At 43.7% G+C, this 27,095-nt stretch overlaps 1 protein-coding gene across 1 annotated transcript; it reads left to right on the plus strand.

Annotated features, from left to right (window-relative positions):
* The first annotated feature begins 58 nt into the window (after positions 1–58).
* Positions 59–10,462, plus strand: DBI (diazepam binding inhibitor, acyl-CoA binding protein). The gene is made up of 4 exons (XM_032794027.2): positions 59–220; positions 1,915–2,032; positions 5,148–5,210; positions 8,235–10,462. Exons 1-4 carry the CDS (start codon positions 212–214, stop codon positions 8,306–8,308), a joined length of 264 nt encoding a protein of 87 aa, XP_032649918.1. The 5' UTR covers positions 59–211; the 3' UTR covers positions 8,309–10,462.
* The last annotated feature ends 16,633 nt before the right edge of the window (positions 10,463–27,095 follow it).

Genomic DNA, 27,095 nt, shown 5'->3' on the forward strand with positions numbered 1-27,095 from the left:
CGCCCTTCCCGCCCCGATGGAACCGTGATTAGTCACTGGACGCCGCGTCCCCGCCCCTATCCCGCCGCGCTCTGTGATTGGGCGGCGGGCGCTCTGGTGATGGCTGAAGTACTGGCTCTGTGGGAGAAGGCGGAAACGCTGCTGCACGTGGGGAGGAGGGTCCGAGCCAGCGAATCAACCGCACACCAACTTGTTGCTCCCGGCCGCTGCTATGTCTCAGGTACGGGGAGCCCGCGCAGAGGGGGAGGGGGCTGTGGCGGGGGGCTGAGGAGCTGTCTGCCCCCCCCCCCCCGTTCCCATCCCCTCAGCAAGAGGGGGGGGCGCTTCACTCGCGTGGTTTCGCCCATTGTAGCTGGGACTCGGGATCCCCTCCGTTTTCCTGCCCTCCCCCGGCTGAGGGGGCAGCTCTGGCTCGGCGCTAGCGATGACCCCTCCCCTTTCCGCCCTTCTCCCGGGGGCTCTGGGCTGCCCGCCTCCCCGTGAGAGAGACCTGGGGCGCGATCGCGGGGCGAGCCTGGACCCAGGCAGCTTCTCCTTTCGCCCGGGGCTCCCGCCGCCGTCTACTCCTCGGAGGCCCCGCTGGGGCTGGAGCGAGCGAAGTGGGAGTTGCAGCTTCCCCCCTGTCGCTGCAGCGCTAAGCCCTGAGTCTGCTGGCGGCCGTGGGGCAGGGCCCTACTCCGACGAGTGTCCGCTCTGAAACTGGGTTGAGAGCTACCCTGGAGGGGTCAAGGGGAGGGACGCATGCCCGGCACGGAGGCGGGGTGGGGCACACCGGCTGCATCCTTCTTGTTTCTCCACCGCCTAACTTGTGTAGTGCTGCTATTGCAGGTGGTTATGGGGGCTGGTATTAGCCTTACAAAGGGAGAGGCGTTTGCATGGGTGCACAAGGTCGCTTAAGGGCGTCCTGGGTGGTAGCGGAGACTGGGAGAGTCCAATGTCTATGCGGCTAGTAAGGGCATGGTGTGACAATGCCATGGTGAAGAACAAGTGGCCTGATGATCAAGGTTCACACCAGTGTAATTGGAGGAAGCACTGCTGAAGCCAGTGGCATTATGCTGGTGTCAGGGGACAGACGAGACTGTTGCAGAAGCTGCGGTCTGTCTCCTAACACATCCAGGAGGTCTGATGGCTTGGTAACAGCTAGGACACAAGTTGTGCAGTTAATGTGTCCTCGCACTCTTTAGCAAGCTACTAACTACTTTATGTGCAGGTGCAGCTTTATAAAATAAGGGATAGTGTTTCCCTTACACAAAAGTGGCCCATAAAACACTTATATAAATCTCTGCTGTGTAGCATGAGACAATAAACTGATGGGAGTGAAGAGACTATACAGGGAAGAGGCCATTCACTTGATGGATAGGGTGGGAAATGGCCAATAATTACCAACAAAAATGGTAGGTGCCAGCTATCTGACTAAGTAATCTCAGAATCACAGAGTGAACTTTCTTAACTGGAGGAGTTAAAGGGTGGGGAAGCTTAACATTTTATGGCTGTGTTTGAGGCCTCCTTTTTCCCAAGGTGTCTGCAGATTTCTCAACTTCTTTTCCCATGCAATATTTGTAGCAAACATCTCTGATCCTGCTGCTGCTTTCATAAGAGCAGACTTTCACCCCTAATCCTACAGGGCACAAACTGATTGATAACATAGTTCAATTGACTTTTAATGTAAATGTTACAATTATTTGTATTCTGTGTAAACAGAAATGCTATGTTTCTAATCTCTTGTCTCACCTTCATGTAAATGCCAGTCCTGAGACTTGGTTTCAGTTTTAATTTTTGTGTTCTTCCTACTATTTTGTCATCTTTAAGCAGACCTTGCATTTGTCAGTTCAAGATTTAAACTAATATCTACTGGCAAGAGTGAAAACTAACAGAGAACTTTTGATCTTTTCATGCACTTACCTTTTCATTTAGGCTGAGTTTGATAAAGCTGCTGAAGAAGTTAAGCAACTGAAATCTCAACCGACAGATGAAGAAATGCTGTACATCTACAGTCACTTCAAACAAGCTACAGTTGGAGATATAAACACAGGTATGTATTGGAAAGGAGTTCCAGGCTTGAGGAATAAAGTGCTCATAAACACTAATTCTCAATAAAGAGAGATGTACATCTAAAGCCATTAGCAGCTAGTGTTAAGTGAGCATCAGTCTTGCTATAAATTACTCTTAAGTAGTGAAACTGAGTGGTGTAATGCAACATGACTTTGACCTCTAGCCCTCAAATCACTGGTAGTAAACAACTATGCTGCTGCATTCTTGAGGCAAAATCTCTATGGTGTGGGCAAAGAGTGGGTTTCTGAAAGTTTGGAAGTACCGCTGCTTTGGCATAATCTTTACATAGAAATGTATGCAATTACATGTCCTAACTCTCTACTATTTAACTGAGATCTGCTTGAACAACATAAAAATGACAAGTTTCAGAGTGATCGCCATGTTAGTTTGTATGAGCAAAAACAATGAGGAGTCCTTGTGACACCTTACACACCTACAAATTTATCTGGGCATAGGCTTTCGTGGGCTTTTTAGTCTCTAAGGTGCCACAAGGACTCTTTGTTTTAGCTGATAAAAATAATGGCGCGTTCTTACCCTGCATTTCATTCTCTATCATGTACTTTTTCCACTTGGGATTCTTAACTACTGACCACAGGTCCTCCCAGTTTTATATGCTGGAGCAATACTGTTTCAATTCTGTGTGTAGATGTATTTGGCCAGTAAATTGTATTGCACTAGATTGAGCAATGCCTCATTAAAATGAATAGGGTATTGGTAGCTATGTAAATCCCTTTCTAAGCGAATAACTGATTGTCCTTTATTCTCAAAACTTAAAGTAGCTGCCCCTAGTTGACTGACATAGGGAAAAACAACATAGTCTGGCACTGGCAGTAGGGTAGCTAATAGGTGAAAAGCAAATAAACTTATTTCTGATTCTTTAAGGCCGAGTACAAATTGTAATTAAAGGGTTTTCACTGGTTTGGTTTAGACTAGTGCAATTTAATGACACTTGCTTTTGATTTTTAAATCTGGCCTATACACCTCTACCTTGATGTAATGCTGTCCTCAAGAGCCAAAAAATCTTCCTGGGTTCTAGGTGAAACCACGTTATATCAAACTTGCTTTGATCCACTGAAGTGCGCAGCCCCGCATTGCCCCCCGGAGCACTGCTTTACTGCGTTATATCCAAATCCTTGTTATATTGGGTCGCATTACCTCAAGGTAGAGGTGTACTTGCTTAGCATACTCTAAATCTACAGGCATTAACTGAAAACCAGTTTTGAACAAATACAGGTTAAAATACAGAAGGTGCACTGGCTGAGGTTAAATCAGTGCAACTTGTGTATAGAAAACTCTAAGAATTCTGCATCCTTTTATACAGCTGCTAGGTAAAACAGCATTCATTTTCAGTTTGGGGGCAGCTGTGACTAAGAGGCTATCTAGACTAGGAGAATAGCACTGATGTAGATTTCTGCATCTATGGCAATGAGGCTTGAACTGGTGTGTTTACCAGGGTAAACTGCAGCATACAATACATATCTGCATTTACATACTGCACTCATATAAATAGTGTCGATAAAGCCTAAATAGTACTATTACTAAGGAAAACCAAAGGCAGCAGAAGCCATAAAAAAAAAAATCAAAGCAGGTGTGTACTGAAACAAGAGAAACTTCAATCAGAGCTGGCTATGGGGTTGGAGGAGAAACCAGTCCACCCACAGATGAGAGGTGATAAGCCTGTTCCACAGCTTCACTTATCTTACGATGCAGACTTTCATCCTTTCCCAGTCTAACAATGCAGACAGTCTCTTAGTGATCTTGCATAATATCTGAAGTGAATTAAATCTAGAAATGGAAAAATACCAGCTGAAGCACTGGCCTACTGAACCAGTTAGTGATGAGGTCTATCAGACATAGGTCTGGTTCCAAGCTGCCTGGAGTTAACAAATCTACAGTGTGCCAAGTGTGCACACACTTCTTTATAGACAAACTTGCACTGCACTGTAGGCCTGACTCTTCAAAGGAGCAGAGGTGAAAAAAGCCAAGCAGTTTTCTAAGCTTAGGCTTCTGGCACAGCTTGGAATGCAAAATTACTATTCAGTCAGATTAGTGGTCTTGAAGTGTCATGGCATGCTATTAAAACTTGCTTCCGAACACCACTAAAAATCATGCATCAGTTCACAGCTTACTGGCACATGTGGAGCATTAACCTAGTTTCCCATTTTGTTACAGGGTGGAACTACCAACTAGTGCTATAAGTCACTCCACTGCTGTAAGGGCCAGCACAAGGTTAATGCTCCGCCTTTACATCTAGCCACTGGTCTCATAGCACTTACCCATGACTGCATATTAAATTTACCCATATTACATTTCATTGGGAACTCTGGGAACTTTGAGAAGACCAAAAGCTGGAAGTTCTTCTTGAGATTGGGAAGAGGCATATTACCTTTCTCTTGTCTATTATGCCATCTCTTTGGCTACAGTATCTTTCATGTCTCTTAAGAAAGTTACAGTTCAGCACCTCTGCTGATACCCTTGGTTAACAGAATTAACAAAGATGCAGCAGAAAACTCTAGTACTGTGTGGCTCATTCCTAACAAGCCTTAAGGTTACCTATGGTTATAACCTATTTTATTACTGAAGATACACCAACTTTAAGTTGAACAAACCTTCAGATTGAATGGCTTTTTTTTTTAAACACTACAGCTGCCTTTGAGCCTCATACCTACTTTGGTTTTACAACTGCTGTCCTACTAATGTGTTTTCCCTGGTTGTACGAAGTGCCCACACAAACAGGGAAACTGTCATCACAAAAGGAGGAAACTGACAGTGCTGTCAAGTTCACAAAGTAAACTGAAGGCTGTGAATTGAGTTATAGTAAACTTGAGTTCTCACCAACAATAGATGATAAACCTAGCAGAGATGACCATGTGGAGTGCTGTTAACACTAAAAAGTTATAACATGCTTTCTCCAGCATGTGAACAAAATAGCTCTTTCTAGACTACACTCTAATTCAGGAAGTATGCTCTCTGAAATGAGACCATGTTGACACAACCATCACATCAAGAGCAATCTCCTGAAAGGACATGAGATTCCCAAATGTGTGGCTTGTATCCACTGACTGTCTCTTCTGTGCTAATATTGTCTGTCCTAGAACGCCCTGGTTTTCTTGACTTCAAAGGCAAAGCGAAGTGGGATGCCTGGAATGCACTAAAAGGTAAGTTTTTAATAAAGATGACATGACATGAAAACAGCAGGGTTGGTCACAAATCCTAATACTTACTACTTAATGAATGAGTAGAAGTCTTCTATGGGCATGGCTACACTTGCAGTTGTAGAGCACTGGGAGTTAAACCAACCTTTGGAGACCGCAGCAGGGAAAATGCTGCCAAGCGCTTACACTCTTAGTTGGAAGTGCACTGGCGTGGCCACATAGCAGCTCTTGCAATATCACAAAGAGCCATGCATTTTGATAGCTATCCCGGCATGCAAGTGGCTGCAACGTGCTTTTCAAATGCAGGGGGTGGGGTAGAGTGTTTGGAGGGGGAAGTGGGTTTTTGGGGGGCTGAGAGCATGTCAGCATGCTGTCTTGTAAGTTCAGACAGTAGCAGACCTCCCTCTTCCCTCCCCCCCCCCCCCACCCATGCCTCTCTCACTCAAAGCAAGCAGCATACCTTTGTCCTGGAGCAGATAAGCAGCCAGCTGTCAGAAACAGCTTTGAAAGGGCATTTCCACATTCCTACAGCGAGGTCAAAACAATGACAAGAATAGCCACTTGACTTAAAGGAGATTATGGAATGTTTCCGGCGGTCAATCAGAGCACTGTAATGCAACACCTTGTTCACACTGGCACCATGACACTCCAGCGGGGGCACAGCAAATGTTAGTCCACTCACCAAGGTGGAGTACCAGCAGCACTGTAGCCGTGGAGTAAGAGCACTCTACATGCCTTGCCAGTGTGGATGGGAGTGAGTTACAGAACAATAAAGGAGCACCAGGCACACTAGCTCAAGTCTAGCCAAGCCCTATGACTGCATGTCCAAGACAATTAGGAGTTGCTGCTGGCAGGTTCAGACTCGCTTACCTAAGTACTCTGATGTAATTAATGGATAGTTAACACTGTAGGACAGCAGACTTAACACTTCTAATGTGATACTTCTGTGTTGGCATTGAACTGTTCAAATCAGTACCTAACTACAAAAGTGCCCCACATTATTTATACATATCTATTTTAGATCTTTATATTGCCATCACCATAGTATCTGATCACTTCAGTCTTTAACCTTTCCTCACCCATCCTTCTGAGGTGGAGAAGTACTGTTACCTCTCTGTATATGGAGAACTGAGGCACAAACTGACTTGCTCTGCAACAGACTTCTTGTGTACCCTTGGGCAAGAAATTGATCTTGGTCTACCAAGTGCTAGGCTAGCACCCAAATGACTAGATCATTCTTCCCCTTGTTTATACTGTTGATGCAGTTACTATGTTCCACTGCATTAACTAAATTGGTCTTCCAATCAAGAGGGATTATCCTGGAGCCCTCAGCTCACCTCACCTTATCACTTCATAGATGTGAAGTCTCCCAGACTAAGGTTGCAGTGTACCTAAAATGCAAACTGCTTTGCTGAGCCACTCTCTCCTAACACAGCAAAGGGTACATGTACTGCTGTTATCTGCACTATATCCAAATGTTGCTTTGGAGAGTAAGCTTGTGTCTCAAGTCATTGTTCAACAGTCACTGCAGAAAGAATGACCGATGCCCCTGCAAACAAATCGGAGAGGTCTAATATTAGATCCAACAGCCTGGAGTGTTCCTCCTAACTTCCTTACAAGACTGCATGCCATCTAGTCTCACAACAAGGAATTGTAACTCGGCATTAAGATGTCTTTTAGATACAGTAAACTGGCTTGTAACTGAACAAAGCTGTATGCTTTCTCAAAGTACCTTCCAGGAGAAATCCTGAAAAATGTAGGCTCCTTCCTTAGAAGGCAACACCAGATCACATGATACCAAATTATAACCTACAGAAGTGTTGTAGACTGTCCAACCAAGGATATAAATCCCACTTCTACATGTACTGAAATTTAGGGTGTTTTTTAAATATTGCCTGTCCTGCAACTGCTTTGTTCTGTCAGGTTACAATTTTTAAACCCACCTCTGCTGGAGAAAGCCTTGTCACCTGGAAGTAGTCCTGGGGCCCTGTCAGGAATGAGGCCAACCTACACTTCCTGTGATGCAAGGAATTACAGCTGATGTTGCTTGGTGCCAACTTAGTGGAAAAGAGTAGCAATGCCACTTCTAACCCCAGGGCCCTCTTGTAGGGGAGGGGTGAGAGGCAGGTAATGACTGCTGCTGGGAAAAGGGCAGGGTACAGGATGGGTGACACTCAAATTGTCATAGGGAGCAACTCATGTTGTGCAGGGGTTACCCCCATCATAGCTGTGCCTATAGCACTAACCTGATGAATAAGATGGTCTCACCAGATCAGTGGTTTTCAACCTTTTTTCCCTTTCCCATTTGCAGACCCTTAAATTTCAAATTGAGGTGTGGACCCTTTGGAAATCTTAAACATAGTATGTGGGCCCACACAGGTCTGCAAACCACAGGTTAAAAACCATTGCACTAGATCAAGTAGGAGTGTAATATTTTTGTGACCATTTAGGCTGCTGCTACTAAATAGCCAAGTAGTTGAGCATAGGTTTAAAGGTTACTGCACAAAGGCTGGGCAAACAAATGAATCCCTAGGAGGAATTACAGCTATACCTCTAAGGTGAGTGGTCCACTTTCATTCACTGAAGGTGCCATAGCATGCAAATTGGAATGTCCCCCCCTGAATTGGTTGCCATGAATGGGTTACGGTCTGCACTAATCTCATGATGGTATGGCATACTCAAAGTATTCTGACTACTTGGTAATATTTTACTGTTCCAGTTGAGTTCTTACTGCTCCATTGCAGTACAAGGCTTACAGGGTTGGCTAACGCACCAGCCCTGTAACTTCACAATCCACTTCAGTTAATACAGTGATTGGCATGAAGGAGCTTCCAGGAAGGAGCCATGTATCCTCCAGCTGCTTTAAACTGGTTTGCCCATGGTTTCTAGTGCAACATAGATCTTGCTAGACAACGGAAGTGGGGAGAACTTGGTGGTTTAAGTGTAATAAGTGGCTATTACAAGTAGTCTATGGGGATATGGCTAGAACATTTTAGTCTTCATCTGATGCATGTCTTCTGATTTCAGGAATGGCCAAAGAAGAGGCAATAAAAGCTTACATAGCAAAAGTGGAAGAACTGAAGGGCAAATATGGCATCTAAGAATTGCATCCACTCCCCACTTGTGCACCTGCAATATGCCTTATTTCTTAATACGCGGAATAACAGATTACTGGGGATGACTGGAATGGGTAGTGTACTGCAGTTTGAGTTCTGCAATTCAGATTAAACTTCTGTCTAATTGTAAATTACACCTAATGAATTGGGTAGCTTTACTCTGAATCATTAAAGTAAATTTGTTACTTATTTGTGGTGGCCACTTTAATACAGGGATTTGGCTACCATTTGCTCATCTCCACCTGATAGCTGACAGTGATAAAGATTTGCCAAAAGAATAGCTATGATGCAACACTTTAGAAGTTTCTTGCACTTCCTGTTGGTCATTGCAAAACTGAAACTACTAGCTATCTCAGTTTCAGAGCTGTCCTGCCCACTAGAGGGCTCTAATAACCTTTCATAAGACAATAGTAACACTGGCTTCATCAGCATTAAACAGTAATTGTGACCACAATTATTATCTCTAGTGTAGAGGAGACACTTGATGGGTAACTTGCAATTACTACAGGCTTGAATACTTGGAAGTGTGTTACAGTAGTTCATGATAAACTGTCTAACCTTAAGACTATCAATTTATTAAAGCTAATGTTAAACATTCTCAGTATTCTTCCTAATATGGATCTCTACACTGACTCTGCTATGGCTAGTGCCCTTTACCTAAGCATGCTTGATTTAAGCCATTAGAAAGCCTTCTATCCCTCACAGTATAATCATCTACATAGCATGCTTTTGTGAGGATCTCATAGAACTTCCCCAAGTGGAGAAATTCTCATGTGTTGGAAGAGGGAGGGCAGGAGTGATTTCTGGTAATTTGCCTACCATTTTGCAGTCAATAATTGATCTCTGTACCTAGTGCCAATCACTAAATCATACTATTGGTTATAGGCCATTCCCTCCCATCTCACTTTCTTTTAATGTTCAGTATAGGCTAACAGCCTTTCCCTCTGTCTGGATACTTTAGTTTGTTGCTGTCATTAAAGGGAAAGAATGTGTGGCTGGAACAGTAAAGAACTTAATTTGGCTTCCAACACATTGTAGTACCAGTTGACAGCATCTCAAACACTTCCCCAGCAATAAAAATCTTACCTGGGGAAAATCATAGGCCTAGCTTTCAAAGAAACACTTTCAGGAGCATTTAAGTATCTTGTAGCTACAAAACCACCACTGACACTTTTGTTTCAAAAGATGAAGCCACAGCATGGATTAAAGCAGTAGTCCCCAATCTTTTTGGCTGGTGGGTGCCAGCCGAAGGACCACTGCGGCGGTGGAGCACCCGCCGAAATGCCCCCAAATTTCAGTGGCAACACCTCTCGATCATGTTGCTTGCTGTTGACAAGCAACATCATTGAGAGGCGTCACCGTCAAAATGCTGCTGTGGCATTTCGGCGGGTGCTCTCCCAGGGGCCAGGATGTGGGTGCATTAAGATGCCCCTGTGGGCACCATGGCGCCCGCAAGCACTGCATTGGGGACCCCTGGATTAAAGTGTGTCAGCTCACCATGACCATGAATGAGGATTGCTGAGAATTCAGATAACGAAGTAGTTTTTTTTTTAAAGGTGACAACTTTCTGGTAGCAAGCAGCATTGGCAAAGCTTCTGCAGTAGTGATATTGTTTCCTGAATCTTTCACTGTCTTTGTTTCCATCTATGTTGTTTAGTTTGGTCTTCTACATCCTGACAGTTTGTGTGCCATATTTCCATCATGAGAAGATTCGTGTGCATCAATATCTTTGCTCAAAAAACATCTGAAGATATCAGCAGTTATGTCCATCTGCATCTTGATTTCCTGAATATTTTCATGTATGACTGACTAGTCTTTTCTCAATGCAATGAGTAATGTTGCTTTTCTGGCAACTGCTTTGGCTTGTGGTCTCTGGTGCATCCAAAGTAGGCACAAGTTTTTTAGCAGTTGTTACTAGCATTTGTCTTAAATTCATATAAAAAGCCTTCTGCCCATTGGCTGGTGAGTAGTGCTAGTTGAAACTAAGTATCCAATTCATGAGAAATTCTGGTATTTTGAAATTTGTTTTTGTTCTGAACTGGATTGAAAACATTCATTTTCCTGCAAAACATGTTTGAAAAAAAGGTAATGCATAATATAAAATTTCAAAATGAAAACTCAAAAACATTCTATTCCTTATCAAAATGCTTCATTTCAATGTTTTGAACAAAATTTCATCAAAATGAAAAGTGCCTGTGAAAAGTTTCAATTTTAACAAAATGACATTTTTCCAATGGTATAATGTTCCGCTGGAAAAATTTTTACCAGCTCTGCTGGTGTGTGCCGTTTTAGCAGCGGATGAACAGCAAGACTCATTGGAGGATGAGCACCAGGAGGCCAGTAAAGAGAGCTGAATCCTAGAGATCCTGGCTTTCTGAGGAGGACTGTGACACCAGCCAACTAGAAGGCAGGCCTAATTCCTATCCTCCAGTAACTGGGCCCAATTCCTAAGTAGCAGCCCAGGCTAGGACTGATGAGGCAGATCCTATGGAGGAAACTTTAGCATGTATCTATCTTTACAGTTTATTATGATTGTGCTGTATGGCTGTGCTACCTCTGTGCCACTGTAAGTAAATGTCCTTTTGGAGCCCTTTCCTGCCTCCCTTGGCCAGTGTTGTCCATTTCTACTCTTCCCCCAGTACATTTTTCCATAACAGTGGTTGCCCCAGCTGGGGAATTGGCCTCTGTCGCAGATTGACCACAGAGGGCACATGCTCATCTACCTATTTCCCTTTCTCCTTCCCTCATCTGTCCTGCCTGCAAATGTACCCCACTCCCAACCCCGTTTTCCTGCTCAAACTGGTGCCTGGCAGCATGGTCCAGACGCAGCCTCTACCCCTCCTACAGCAGATATGAACAATGAAAACAACCATTTGGGTGAAATTCAAGCTTTGTTGGAGGCAGCAGTTACAGGAAAAGAAGGTGGGTTGGTGTTCTGTGTCCAGGAGGTAGACAGCAATATTGTGTGCCTGTAAAGCTACGACGACTATAACTCCCTGCTGAGGTATAACTGCTCTGGAACGTACATGCTTACAGGAAAAGAACTTAACCTTAAGGATAGCAAAACTTTTAATGGCTTTTCACAAGCTTACACAGACTAAGACAGGGTGGGCAAACTACAGGCTGGATCTGGCCCATCAAGGCTTTGGATCTGGCCTGCAGGATTGCCACGGGCCCTGCACTGCTCATGGGAGTAGCTGGCACCACTTCCCTGTGGCCCCTGAGGGGGGCAGAGGGCTCCAGGTGCTGCCCTTGCCTTCAGGCACCCACACACACACACACTTAGCTCCCCTTGGCTGGGAATGGAGAACAGTGGCCAATGGGAGTTTCAGAGGAGGTACCCGCAGGCGAGGGCAGTGCGCTGAGCCATCTGTCCTCTCCTCCCCCAAGGACATGGAGCTGGCCACTTCCAGGAGCGGCATGGGGCCAGGGCAGGCAGGGAGCCTACCCTGCCCCTGGTGCGTGCTGCTCCAGGTAAGTGGTGCAAGGCCAGAGCCTGCACCCATGTCCTGAGCCCCCTGTCAAACCCCAAACCCCTCCTGCACCCCACCCCCTGCCTTGAACTCCCACACTGCACCCCTTCTGCACCCCAACCACCTGCCCTGAGATGCTTCCTCCACACCACACTCCCTCCCAACCCCCTGCCCCAGGCCTATATTCATGGCCCTGCATGCAATTTCCCCACCCCAATGTGGCCCTTGGGCCAAAATGTTTGCCCACCCCTGGATTAGAGACTGAATGCTTCAGATAGTCATTGCAGAACCCTTTCTGTTTTTCCTCTGCACTCTCACCAGGCCTGCAGGGGAGATAAAGCAAAATCGGAGAGAGAGAACTTCCTCCATTTTTGTTCTACGATTATGAGGAATAGCTGCACATTCATTCCCTCCCTCCATCCCCCATTGAATAGCTTACAGCTCCTTTCCACTCCTCTTGCATGGCTGGGGGGACTATCTTGGTGAATAACTTCACAGCCTCTCTTGCTGGTCTGCCCTTAGCCTATTTCAATAAGGCCATTCTCTGCCTCCCAGTCGCCCACCTCAGTGTAATGTCATCCAGTGTCAGGATAGCGTAAAGGGGATTACCATGTAGCTTGCTCCCAGATGCCTCCCGCACCTCCTGCTAATGTTTCTGACACCATGTAGGTGCCTCCAATATATACTAAATCTACAAAGCCAGACCAGGAACGTAATTCCCGGGCCCCCTACCACCATGCCCCACACAGCCTCCAAGGCACAATGGAAAACACGTGATGAAATGTTGGCTGACATCACTTCAGAGTCCCAAAAAGAACCCCAAATAGTAGGGAGATGGAGACAGTACATGTGGACGAGGACTGAGAGAGAAATTGGGAGCTCTCCAGAAAGATTAGGGACAACGTTGGCATGGCAAAAAGTAGTATAAAAAAAAAAAAGACAGGGGGATGGGGAGGTGATACAAAGCCAAAATGCTCTGCTGCTGCACATTGCTATTACTGAAACAGGCAATGCAGTGCTATAAACCATCACTCGCCATGTTATGCAGACCCTGGACAATACAGGCTACTGGCAACAACAGCACCTCCTCCCTGCTGTGCCCTCACAACAGTGCTCCCAGAGGCCATCTTTTTACAGACCCAAGCTCGGCAATGAGAACAGTTGCATCTAGGAGTTGAGCTCTTGTGAACCCTCTTGCACCCCAGTAACTTCAAGATTTGCAACACACCACCAAAAGGCACATGAACAAGAGAGAAAGGCATTGTGACTTTAAGCCCTCCTCACCCTTCCACCCATGTTGTGCCCTGTACTGCTCCACTTTCATGTCTTGTGTGACATTCTATACCTTGGGGGAGCACCTTATAACCCCTATATTCTTCATTTACATATCATTGTGATATTGCATATAAAGCATGCCATGCGAGGTCTGATGGGAAAGGTTATGATCTGCTGAAAGTCACTGTTCCATCTAAATGTGTATATTGTTAGTGTAGATGAAGTTATGAGATTGTGTTCTATGGATGTCATTAAAATATGCTGTGAATTGGGGAATTGCCCAGATATTAGACCCTCAGGGACAAGGGAGCTAACCAGCGCCCAGGCAGGTGTCAAACAACCATCAACAGCCATACTCCAGCAAGGGAGTTACAATTCAAGCACTCACATGCATAAGGGCACACCAGGGAATTGCTCAACCTTGCCTGATGACTCAGCACTGCCCACCAGACCTGCCTGGACTTGTGTTCTCCAAGCACATGAACTAAGGGTATAAACAGAACACAGTGACCTCATGCTTGGCCTTTCTCCTGACCCCACCTATGCTGCAAGCAACAAGGACACTCTGAAGACTCCAACAGAAGAGACTAAAAAGCAGTGCAAGATGGTATATTCCTAAGGTACAAGGCTGGAAGCTGGGGGGATTTGGCTGATGCCTTACTCTGTGTGATTCATGAGTGGCTCTGGGAGCATTCATGCAATCCAGCTGGGTGTGGGGCTCCACATGTGGTTGTACTGAATGATGATAGAGCCCAGAGGGGTTTGCTGCTTGTCACTAGCAAAGCATTGAGAGAGACAGTCGAGGCTGGAGAGACTAAGGAGGCACAGAGGTCCCACAGTCCCAGACTGCGCCCTGGGGATCCCATCACATCTTGATTCACTGTTTTAAACATTTCTTCTTAGTTGTTAGATAAGTTTTTTTATTATGAAACAAAACAATCTGTTTCATTACGGTTTCAGTTAAAGATTATTTGTGTTGCATCATAGACTTTAATAATAAAAACCTTGAAAATGTTATTCAAAAGGTGTCAACAATGCATTTTACACTGAAAATCATTGTTTTAAATAAAAACATAAGAATGGCCATACTAGGTCGGACCAAGGGTCCATCTAGCCTGTATCCTGTCTTCCAACAGTGGCCAATGTCAGATGCTTCAGAGAGAATGAATAGAACAGGGCAGTTATCAAGTGGTCCATCCTCTGTCCAGTCCCAACTTCTGGCATTCGGGGGTTAAGGAAAACCCAAACCATGGGGTTGCATCCCTGACCATCTTGGCTAATAGCCATTGATGGACCTATCCTCCATGAACTCTACTTCTTTTCTGAACCCAGTTATACTTCAGGCCTTCACAACATCCCCAGCAAGGAGTTCCACAGGTTGACTGTGTGTTGCATGAAGAAGTGTTTCCTTCTGTTTTTTTTTAAACCTGAAGTTTATACTCTATTCACTTTCTCCACACCACTCATGATTTTATAAACCACTATCATAGTCATATAAACTGAACAGCTCCAGCCATTTTAAACTCTCCTTGCATGGAAGTTATTCCATACTCATAATGCAGCTGTCCCATATCCTCCATGTATAGTTTTACAAAAGTATCTAATCAAAACAGAAGGTGAAGTAAGGAGGATTGGTCCTGCTTTGAGCAGGGGGTTGGACTAGATGATCTCCTGAGGTCCCTTCCAACCCTAATAATCTGTGATTCTGTGATTGCCACAATGTTACACCTCCACTACTCATCAACAACATTGAATTGCTCACAATACATCCCACGCCCCACTCCACAGGATAACAGTTGGATGTACAGTTGCACAGTTTCAGGCATCAGACTCAAAATAAGAGCAATAGGCATTCCAGACACTATTGCCCTGCCTGTTATCATCTTCTACGGAATGCCTTGCATGCTGCTCAGATCACTGAGGAAGTCTTTGCATCTCAGCCTCCCACTCATCATTAAGGCTTTACCCCTCACTCTCACAAATATTGTGCAAAATAAAGCATGCTGCTATAATCTTTGACAGGCTTTTTTCTGTGGCTTCCAACCTATTCCACAAACAGAGCCACTTTCACATGGCCAAATGCACATTCCACTACTATTCAGCAGCTACTGTGTGGTAGTTCAACAGTTCCTTCTGTCCAAGGAGCTTGTGAATAGCTTCATTAACCAGGGAAACTAAGGATAAGCCATGTCTCCCAGGATAATCGGTGCCGTGTGCATGCCATGTCCATAGCGATCCTGGAGACAAACCCCTCTCTCTGTTCAGGTAAAGTGGGTGGAGTTTCAAAAGATCCTAGCATCCTGAACCCTTCCAGACATCCCTGCACTTATGTCCGTAAACCTGCCACAGAGGTCAACGAGCCCTGAGTGCACCCTGGAGAAATACCTTTTCTGTTTATAAATTCTAATCCCTGTTGGGAGGAGGCAAATAATAGGCACATCGGTCCCATCAGTTGCCCCAATATAGTTTGGGAAGTCCTTGCCTGTAAAGCCATCAATAAACTCTTGAGCATTACCAAGCTTCCTGGTGCAACAGTACCTTTTCCATGATAAAGGCCCCAGCAGTCAATCTCCCTATGCTGAATTGGTTGGCTATGGACCATTGGCATTCAGGGATATGTGTATGGTTTTTAAAGCTTCCAGATAGTGACCTGCTTGTCCATGGCATGGGGCATTGCATGCTGGCACACCATCTCTGTAGCTCCAGGGTTAGTTCAGCACATATTTCCAAAAAGGTCACTTTCCTCACCCTGAAAATCTCTTGCCCCTGCAGGTTATCTCAGGTCTGCAGAATGATTCTTTCCCACCAGTCCACACTGGTTTCCCAAGCTCAGAAACAGCACTGAATGGGGTGAAGTTGCACCACAAATCTGTCCTGTACGATCAGTTGATGGGAGTCCTCCTCTTCTTCCATGTCCTTCTCTCGCTTCTTCATGCTGCTGGAGGAGCTGCTGCTGCCACATCATCTGTTCAGTACTGTGACAGGCAAAGTCTAAAGTCAAATTCATCTGGCTCTGAGTGCTGAAAGATAGCCCAAGCTACCTCTACGTATTCACAGTTGCAAGCATACGAGCACAGAGCATTGTTGGGTCCATGATGGCCACAGCAATCAAAAAATGGACTAGTCCACCAGAAAGGAAGTACGAGATGGAGACAGAGGACACATGAGATTTTAAAAAAAATTTGATATCTCCTGGCTTCCGTTATGCATCCCACAATGAACAACGAGAAAAGTCCTAGAATGCAAACTGCTGAGCAATGAAGTAAAGGACCGAGAGATACCCTCCAAGAACGTCATACCCTGAGTATGCAGCAAGCTGTCTCTGTGTGTACACAATGATGTGCATTGAAAGAGCATTGAAAACCATGCCATGTGCACACTATGAGTGCATTTTATGTTAAAGCTAGGGATTAGGCCCCCTGTGTAGGCAAGCCCTGAATGGATGTAATTTACACTTTCTTCCTGACCTCAGCGCTTCATCAGATAAATTACACCAGAATAGAATCTAATCTGAATCAGCCCTTCCAGGTTCAGCTGTGCATCTAAGAAGACACAGAGCACATTGAGATGAAATTTAGGAGTTCCTACATAGGTAAGGACTATGCAGTAAGAGAGTGTAGAAAAGATGTTAAGGAAGAAATGTCTTTATGCAGAAATTAATACATAAATATTTGTGCCTGGAGTGGACAAACAAAGGCAGCAAAAGAAGTGTCAGCTATGAATCTATTAAAATTACTTAGGCACTGAGAAATCATTACCAGGTACAAACACTAACTAGATACATGCTGTTGGTCCATGGACCTTCCCAATTTACAAACCCTCTTGCTTTTCAAAATCATGATTTTACTTATTAATATTTCTGCAAAGAACAGAGTTGAAAAAGAAGGCAACCAAGATGCAGAAGCTTATCAGCATTCAGTAGCTTCATGAGCTGTTTTTGTGTGTGTCTCTCTCTTCTTGTTTCTAGTAGGATATTCCTACACAAATCCTCCAGGGCCAGAATGTTTCCTTCTTGCTTCATATTTGGTGTTTTGATCTTCTCAAAAAGCTAAAGGAGCTGTTGACTCATTCACGGCAGTAATGCAAGCCATGTAAGATCCTAAATATAGATAAGACCCTTGACTAATGGAGGAACAGTTATTTCTCATTACAGGGGGATGGTAAAATGAGGGGGATTCCTCCAATAGTTTCTCGGGGAGTTGCTATTGCCTCTCCAGCTATACCAGTTTCCAATCCAGCCTGTGATGTTACATCTATGAAGAGTAGCAACATCCTGATTACCACAGAGTATGCAGGAGGGGAAGCTATGCTCTCAAGCAGACCCAATGTGAAGGTGAGTCAGAGGGCATTGGCAGTCATATGTCCTGAAGCCTAGGTTACTGAGTTTGCAGGGAGTGTAGGATGGAGTTTGGACTTTGGATACGCCAATAATAAATGTTAACTTGAGCCTGTGATAAGACAGCTCTTTACTTATCATTCTCATATTATTACTCCTTACCCAAAAGCATTATTTGCATGCTATCAAATGCAATAAGAGGTTGTGCAAAAGTTGACAATTTTATTATTCAGTGAGCATCTTATTCTTGATTTGAACTATTTGGAATGATTTTATCATTGCCAGGGCCAGAGTAGGTAAAACAGATTACATGTATTACATTTCACATTACCCTTTTCCGAAAGCTCTTTCTCGCCGACTTTGTAGATGCACCTTATTTTGAATGGCTTGACTCGTCATTCTCCTTACTGCAATGAGGGCATATTGGTGATGGAAACCTTCCTTCCTCTAGTTATTTTGATGGTGGTCTTTTGGTACTAAAAATGTTAGTGTGAATAGCACCCATATATGAAAGAAAAAAAGAAGTTTACTGTGGTGGAATACACTCCGTATTCACACCCTACATCTTATTGTAATAATCTTTGTACAAAGTATGCCTACTGAGGTATCATTTGAAAATTCATAATTGGTTGGACAGTATTGTCCTGATAACATATGTTTGGCAACCTTGTATGTAAAGTTATGATTCCCTTGTATAATATTATTAACCTGTGTTCCAAAGCCCATAGCCCTGCCCAAGAAGATGTTGCAAACAGGTCTGTCCTAAATAAAGGACTGTATGCTTGCCTTAATTTGAATTTAAGCAGTAAACAGAATCATCAAGCAGGAAGGGAAAATAAAGGAAGCTCAAACAGGTAGAAAAAAACAGCAGGAATATCCTTCCACATAAACTCTTTGTCTCCTGGTTCTCACCTGGAAACGTTTTTCAACAGGGGGACTGAAACTATAAAAAAGAGGCACAAGCACCCCACCTTCCTCCCTGTCTGTCTCTGGCATTGCACCTTACAAGACAAAGGAAAACAGCCATTGGACTCTGGGTGTAGGGCACGGGGTGGGGGTGGCAATCCTGACCTAAAGAGTTTGGTCAGTAATCTGCTGGAGCATGAAAGCCTGATGGTACAAGAGTTTTTTAAGTAGATATTAGAAAGTGTTTTATCTTTATTTTTCTTGTAACCATTTTTTATTTTATGCCTCATTACTGGTACTCACTAAAAATCTATTTATTTCTTTAAAATCTGTATGTAAAGGTTTGGAAAGATTAGATTTTTATCTGTAAAATTTGATTAATGTAAATTTCACCATACACACACAAATCAACAAAAAATATTTCCACCAATAATAACTGAAATTTACAGATAGGCAGCATAAGAAAAACGCTGCTTCAGAACTTAATAGAGTTTGATTTAAGGCTAAAATTTTGACATATGTTAACAGTTTGTGTTATAACAATTATAAAGCTTTAATTTTTTGAATCTCAGTGTGTACTGTCATTAAACAATTATTGTCTGACCCCCTATAATTTCCTGCAGCTGTTAAAATGTAAATTGATTAAAACTGGAAAAAATGCTTAAAAGTAAACATCTGTATTATCTGTCAAAATTATTTTTAACAAATCAAATTTTGCCAAGCCAAGAGAGGCGGGGTATAGGTATGTATCTCCACTGCTTTACCTAGAATTTCAAGGTTCTATCGTCCATTAACTAGTCTGTGAGCCACAGGAGTGCAGGTTGGCCTCTCCAAGACAGCACCTAGCACAACAAGGTCCTGGTCCATGACTGGAGCTCCTAGGTGCTACAATAATACAAACAAATAATAATTTTAAGATAGCAGTTTCCCTTTAAAGGTACTGAGCAATCCCCATTATAACACACATGGTTTTCACATGTATAGCTTTCCAAAATAATAACCTCATGGCTGAGATCTTCCATGGCTGATCTTTGCCTAAAAGTGTTTTTGTTGTTTTACTTTGAGAAGTTGAGTAAAATCATTGGCTGACTTTAGTTATGATAAATGAAAAGAAATACATGTTTCCATTGATTAAGAAGTCCACAATTATCCTAGATAAGATTTTAAAAAATTATTACAGAAGGAAATATCCATATACACATACACACACACAGGTGTTTCAAGACAGATAATAGCAGCAGCAAAGGGAGTAATTATTATTATTTATTATAGTGTCATCCAAATATTCACCTCTTCCTCCTCTCAACCACTTTAGTGAAGGGTGAATTTCAACACATAATTGGGACTAGCTCAATTCTAAGTAAGTATAGGCAATTTCTACTTTCCCATAGTTTTCTCTTTCAGAGCAACAAAGAAATTAAAGGTAAACAACTAAGTGAAAGCAACTTTAAGATTGCAGTTAAATTGCAAAAGATCAAGAAATACAAAAGTTAATGTTTCAATAATAATGTAAACTTGGCTAGGTTGCATAGATGTTGTATTATATTGGGCCTATTTTTCTGGCGGAATTTACTATACTACCATTAAATATACATGATTTACGTATGTCATGTCTACAATTAATTTTGGGGTTTGAATCTACTTGTATTTAGTTTGATCTTCGTTAATTAATTTTTACATAAACAGATATAGGTAATTAACAATTTAAAAAAATCAGTTTTCATAATAAAATGTTTACCCAGCTGGTTGTCCATCAAAAATCTTGTTTTTTCCTGAACCAACTTAGCCAATATCCTACACCAGCTAAAGACCCCTAGTCGCAATCAAAGTAGTGTTGGTTTCTCAAATCAGCCAACTAGAGACTAAGACCCAGATCCCTGAAGATATTTAGGTGCCCATCTGTTTCTTTAGGTACCTAGTACACCATTTAGAAGCCACTGACGTTTCCAAAGCCATCATTCAGCTGTTGCCTAATGCCATAGCCACCTAAATCCCCTGGGTGCCTAAATTTTCATTCATCAGCATTTTCAAAGCAGCCAAAGCACTACTGCCATGTCTGGCTAACAAGCAACTCAAAGCCCGAGCTCAAGGCAAAACCCTGGAGGCCCTGAAGCAGGATTTTTAAACTCAGCAGGGGAATGCTTGTCTCACCAACGAGGCCTGAGCCTGTAGACATGCTCTGAGCAGACTTGAGACATGTCACACTCAACAGCAGGAGGACCACATGCAGGCTGCCGGGGGAGCAGCAAAGATCCCATACATGCAGCTGGGCAGAGGGAAACATGGTCCTAGTGTAAGAGGTATCAAGTGAGAGCAGAAGACAGTGACAGTCAGTTTTGGCTGCTAAGGTATGGATGTCCTAAGCAACTGACCAGGCTTAGGTGCCTAACTCCAGGAGAGTGTTTATGGCTGAGGATCGTGAGTGGAGGGAAGTGCCTATCTCTGGTCAATCAGACAGATCAGCTGCTTGGGTCTACCCAGCATTTCACTGCTCATTAGTTCAGCCAATTTCTCGCTCAGCTTGCTGGTGCAATAGATCTGCAAAGCGATGAAGTACGTTTCACATTAACCCTCTCCCCACTGTACTTCCCTTTCCCTGAGCCAGATGAGGGGAAAGGTCGTGACCCAGGAAGTGGCAGGGCTCTGTTTTGGGAGCAGTGGCTGCATGGAAGCCAGGAGCTGCAGGGAAGCAGAAGCTGCAGCTTCATGGCAAGGTGGAGAGCTGGAGAGAATCTGGAGGCATGGAGACTAGTCCGTGAGTGCTGGACATTAGAGTTATGTGCAGGTCTGTGTGGGACTTACGGGAAAGAAGCAGCAGCTGCCAGATAGGGAGCCAGTGCAGAGGGGCCCCAATGAGAGACAATAACTGAGACTGGCTTGGCAACCCGCAAGCTCCTATTTGCTTTGAATAGACTCTGGACCAGAGAGGACATCCCAGGCACTAGGCCTGAAGAGCCCTGACCTGACTCTCAATTGGACAAACACCATTATCACTCATTCTGGACTGTAACTGTTTAAACCTCTGTACTATGGTATTTGAAACCTTTCCCCTTCCTGGCAGCCCTAGTAAAATAGCCTTTTCTTGAGCCATGTGTCTGAGTGGTCACAGGGACCTACCAGGGCTAGCTCCTAAAAGCCCCAGTGCTCGCTTCTGAGTTGTGGTGCACCTGCTCTTGTCACACTACTGGCACCCTAGAGCAGTGGCTCTGAATCTCCAGACTCCGGCACCCCTTTCAGGACTCTGATTTGTCTTGCGTACCCCAAGTTTCACCTCACTTAAAAACTATTTGCTTGCAAAATCAGACATGAAAACACAAAAGTGTCATAGCACACTATTACTGAGAAATTGCTGGCTGTCTCATTTTTACCATATAATTATAAAATAATCAATTGGAATATAAATATTGTACTTACATTTCTGTGTATAGTATATAGAGCAGTATAAACAAGTGTTTGCATGCAATTTTAGTTTGTGCTGACTTCGCTAGTGCTTTTTATGTAGCCTGTTGTAAATTTAGGTAAATATCTAGCTGAGTTGATGTATCCCTTGGAAGACCTCTGCGTACCCACAGGGTATACGTACCACTGCCCTATAGGTTTGATGTACTACAGCACTGAGTAGCAGCAACCATTACACTGGCTTCTGATGATGCCTTCCATAGGCACCTAAGTCTCTCCATGCAATGTGTGTAGCCTGGGCTCCTAGCTCAGGACTGAAAATTCCGCTGGGAAGCAAGTCAACCTAGGGGTTAGATGTTACACCACTGAGCAGACCAACGCCTAACCAACTACCTTTAAGGATGTGGGCCTAAGCTCCTGATTCTGCAGACAGTTATCCACATGCTTATCTTTACACACATGATATTACCACTGGCTTTAGTAGGACTACCTGCATAAGAATGGCCTTGATTTATCAAGAGAGAAAGGATGTGCCCAACTTTAAACTCAGAAGCAGCCCCATAGAAGTAAATGGGACTACAGTAACTCCTCACTTAACATAGTTATGTTCCTGAAAAATGTGACTTTAAGTGAAACGATGTTAAGCGAATCCAGTTTCCCCATAAGAATTTAATGTAAATGGGAGGGTTAGGTTCCAGGGAAATTTTTTTCACCAGACAAAAGACTATATAGATATAGATATAGATATACACACACACACACACACACACAGAGTATAAGTTTTAAACAAACAATTTAATACCGGTACACATTGATGATGATTGTGAAGCTTGGTTGAGGTGGAGGAGGGGTTGGTTGAGGGTGAGATATTTCCCTTACTGCTAAATAATGAACTAGCAATTGGCTGAGCCCTCAAGGGTTAACTGTCTCACTCTATGAGGCAGCAGGAACGAAGGGAGATATGCACATTTCCCCTTTAAGTACACTGCCTTGTTAATTAGATCAGCTTGCTGAGACTGCACCTGCTGCAAGCTCCCTCTGTTCTGAGCCCTGGTGTGTCCCCCCTACTCTATGGAAGATAAGGTAAGTGGGGAGCAGGGGGACACCCTGACATTAGCCCCTGTCTTCCTTCCCTCTCCCCCACACAGCAAGCAGGAGTCTCAGGGAGCAGCTCCAAGGCAAAGGGCAGGAGCAGCACATGGCAGTGGGGGAGAGACAGCTGCTACACAGGGAATTTAGGGAGCGGAGAGCTGATGGGGGGCTGCTGGTCCACCCTGGTTCCAAGCCCCACCAGCTAGCTGCAACAGGCTGCTCTTCCTGCAAGCAGTAGACAAAGCAGGTGGCTGCCAAATGATGTTAGGAAGGGAGCATTACACAACTTTAAACGAGCATGTTCCCTAACTGATCAGCAACGTTAACAATGTTAACTGGGACGACTTTAAGTGAGGAATTACTGTACTCGTGTTTACAGAAAGGCACAAGCTCTTAAAAACCTTGCTGAACCAGAGTCTTAGTACATAGTGTTTGCACACTTGGGGCTAAGTCACACAAGGAGCAGGTCATATGGACTTCTTACCAGGAAAACAGTTTTGTGCAGTTTGCCTGAGCCTGATTTTTCTTAGCAAAGCCACATACAAGTGGAGTTTTCTCAGTCCATTCCTCTTCTTGTGGCCACAAAATGAGGGCTCATCTGCACTGAAAAGTTACATAGACTCATAGACTTTAAGGTCAGAAGGGACCATTATGATCATCTAGTCTGATCTCCTGCACAACGCAGGCTACAAAATCTCACTCCTGTAACAAACCCCTCACCTATGTCTGAGTTATTGAAATCCTCAGATCAAAGCTCTTGGCTCAAAGCCTTTTTATAGGGGCCAGCTGTGGTCTGTTTGGGGTGTGGCTCCCAGCTGTGCCTACTTCCCCAATCAGCCTAGTAGCTGCTTCCCCCCCTGCAACAGCCCTCTCCTACACTGAAGTGCTACAGCAGCAGAGCACTGCAATTCTGCAGCTGTAGCATCTTAAGTATAGATGTAGCCTAAGGCCTGGTCTACACTAAAAAATTAGATTGACCCAGTTTTGTTGCTCAGGAGTGTGAAAAATCCGCACCCCTGAGAGGTGTAGTTAAGCTGACATAACCCTTGGGGTAGAAAGCACTAGGTCAGTGGAAGAATTCTTCCATCCACCTAGCTACCACCTCTTGGGGAGGTGAATTACCTATGCTGACAGGAGAACCGCTCCCATCGTCATTGGTAGTCTCTACACTGAGGGCTTGGCCACATTGGCACTTTACAGCGCTGCAACTTTCATGCTCAGGGGTGTGAAAAAACACCCCCCTGAGCGCTGCAAGATGCAGCGCTGTAAAGTGTCAGTGTAATCAGGGCAGCAGCGCTGGAAGCGCGGCTCCCAGCGCTGCACGCTACACCCATAAGGGATGTGGTTTACAAGCAGTGCTGGGAGAGCTCTCTCCCAGCGCTGTGGCTCTGACTACACTCACACTTCAAAGCGCTGCCGTGGCAGCGCTCCCACAGCGCTGCCGGGGCAGCGCTTTGAAATTTCTAATGTAGCCATACCCTGAAGCACTGCAGCAGTGCAACTATGCCACTTTTGCATTTCAAGTGTAGACGTGCCCGGAGACAATTCAATTTTCGTGTAATTATGAGCCAGGAGTAACTACTCTCCAATGAACTCAGGACAACACAACCAGTCTAGACCCCCACAAGATAGAAATATGACCTGAAAAATAAACATAATTGGTACAGGATTTATTGACTACATCCCATTTTATGATGAGCCTAAAACAGGGAACATAGGAAGTGTAAAAATTGATGACACAGATGATGTACTCAGAGGACAAAATTGTAGCAGTCCAACAACCAAAGAAAAACCACAAGAATGAATTTTTTACTGACCCTGCAAAATTTGCTACATGGTACAAAAGTGAAATGGAAAACATACAGTTCAGAGTCTGGGGGAAGCATAGTCTCAGAATTCACTACAGTCTTGAAACAAAATGCAGATAATATACATTACAGATGATTTAAGCAAAGATTCTGGGATAGAGAGAATGCAAAAGTCTGAATTTACCATAAAAATGTGAAAACTAAAGTAACAGAATTTTCAACAAGGAGAAAAATACTAGAAATAGAGTGTTATGAAAGAAAATTGTCTCTTCAGGAAAATGTATTTGTAAAGGAAATAAATTTAAAAGTCCTGGTAAAATTGCTACAGGATTAACATAAATAAGTAGTATTTGAGGATAAATATATTGCCCAGAAATGGAAACAAGAAGAATGGGAAAAGACATCTTAACACCTAAATGCTACACATTGAGTAGGAGCTCATCAGAATTCAATACAGGTAGGAAAATAGAGATAATAGGCCAGGTTCTGATCTTTGGTACACCCGTGTGAGGTCCCAATCCTACAAGTTATGGCCCATGCACAATAACTTGTGTCATCAGGGCCTAAAACTAGAGAATTTCCACTAAAGTCCATGGAGTTGCTCCAGACATTTATTGCTATAATTTAAATCAGAATTTGGCAGTATGGTAAGGATGTCTGATGATGCAGCAAAAAGCACAACTTTCTTTTTTTAAAAAAAAATGTACTTTCTGCCGAGTGCCGAAGAAAATAAAGTGATCAGTAATTCATTGCAGGATGGGAAAGAATAAGTAAGAAAAGACAAAGAGAATAAAACTTTATGAGTGGAGATATTTTTGCTGACTGCACAGGCAGAGATAAATAACTACAAGCTTGCTGGTAACAGATAAGGATGTTTACAGTCTTCACTCACAGTCCAAGGTGAGAGGTTGGGGAGGTTGTAAATACAATGGGGTGAGGTGGGGAGTCTGTCAGTGCTGTGCTTTTGGAAATACAAACACATGCAGCAACTACTGATAGGGGAAGACTGTTGTACTTGAAGTACTATACGGGATCTTTTCAGGGGGATTAAGGCAAAACGCCACATTTATTAGTAATACAGGTATTAATTAATACTCTATCATATGCATATGATACATTACAGTCATGCATTCACACACACAGACACAAACACACTTCGTCTTGCTGTTGTTACCAACTAGTTGCTCCCCTTAACTGCACTGGCCAGGTGAGTTAGATGGGGGAGGGGTGGAGCCGGGCTTCTGCCGATCCGGATCGATGCTCCGATGGTGACAAGACGAGACCCAGGGTCCTTCTGCAAGACACCTTGTATTTATAGCAGCTTCCCTCTTATGCAAATCCAGACCAGATTCAAAATCTGGGTCTGTGTCCGTTGGTCTTTGTGCTGCTTTTTTTCTGGGTGTTGTCCCATGCTGCTCAAAGAGGGCGTTTTCTAAAGAAGGTGCTTGCTTCTAATCCCTGAGGTCTGTCAATATGTCTGCTTTTTTTTATTGGGCCCACTTGACAAGTTCGATTGTCGCCTTTGCTCTGGCTTCCATTCCCTCTTCAACTGTTGTAGCTGTCTGGAGGTGGGTGTCTTCCAAGCCTCACTCATTCACACCTTATTCAGTCAATGGGGCAATTGATTACAGAGTGTGTGGGGGGAGAGATTTTATTCTACTTCTAGCAAAAAGGCACCTGTTTCTTTCACTTTAACTATACTATCCTTAGGGGCTATAACATTTGATACAAAGTTTTCTACCAATTTTCTAATACAAAGTTGTATGAGAGAGGCACAATGCCAAGTCATATAAAATACAAAATCAAACAGTGAACAGAAGTTACAATGCAGGCAAGTGTAGTAAATGGTGAACAGAACTTACATTAATAAAGTGAACAATTAAAAACAATTTCATTTATCAGTTCTACAAGACAAGAAAGGGAACTGGCTTTCATCACAACAAGGAGACATCTGAAGGCTCCCAAGAGAGAGGTTCATTTATTTTATGTTTAGGTATTTCCATAGCTGCTCCGCATTGGGATATCTGATAAGCCAACACAGGAAGTAATTGTAGGTCAGACTAAATGATCACAATGATCCCTTCTGGCCTTGGAGTCTTATCAGAATTTCCAGAGTTTGGGGGCAGAAATCCACAAACCTCTTATGAGCTGCAGCTGTCTGTATGAAAGTGTGATACATGTTTTTGAGAAAGTCTTGAGAAAATTAAAACAAGGGTTTTAATTGCCTTTGCAACACTAACTATAGTATTTACTACATGCCCTTATATCTATACCAAAGCATAGAGTTAATGCAGGCTTGCAATGTATATATAACATTCAAAACCTGAGCTCAGTCCTGCTCCCATTAAAATCAATGGCAAAATTCCCATTGACTTCAGTGAAGCAGGATCAAGCCCTGTGTGCTCCTAGTTCGGTAGCATTGAGCACTCAGAAAAGTAGAGGCAAAAGCCTAAAAGAAAGTGGAGTGATGCTTTCTTACTATA

Source organism: Chelonoidis abingdonii, chromosome 10 (genome assembly GCF_003597395.2).
Source record: "Chelonoidis abingdonii isolate Lonesome George chromosome 10, CheloAbing_2.0, whole genome shotgun sequence".
Classification (NCBI taxonomy): domain Eukaryota; kingdom Metazoa; phylum Chordata; order Testudines; family Testudinidae; genus Chelonoidis; species Chelonoidis abingdonii.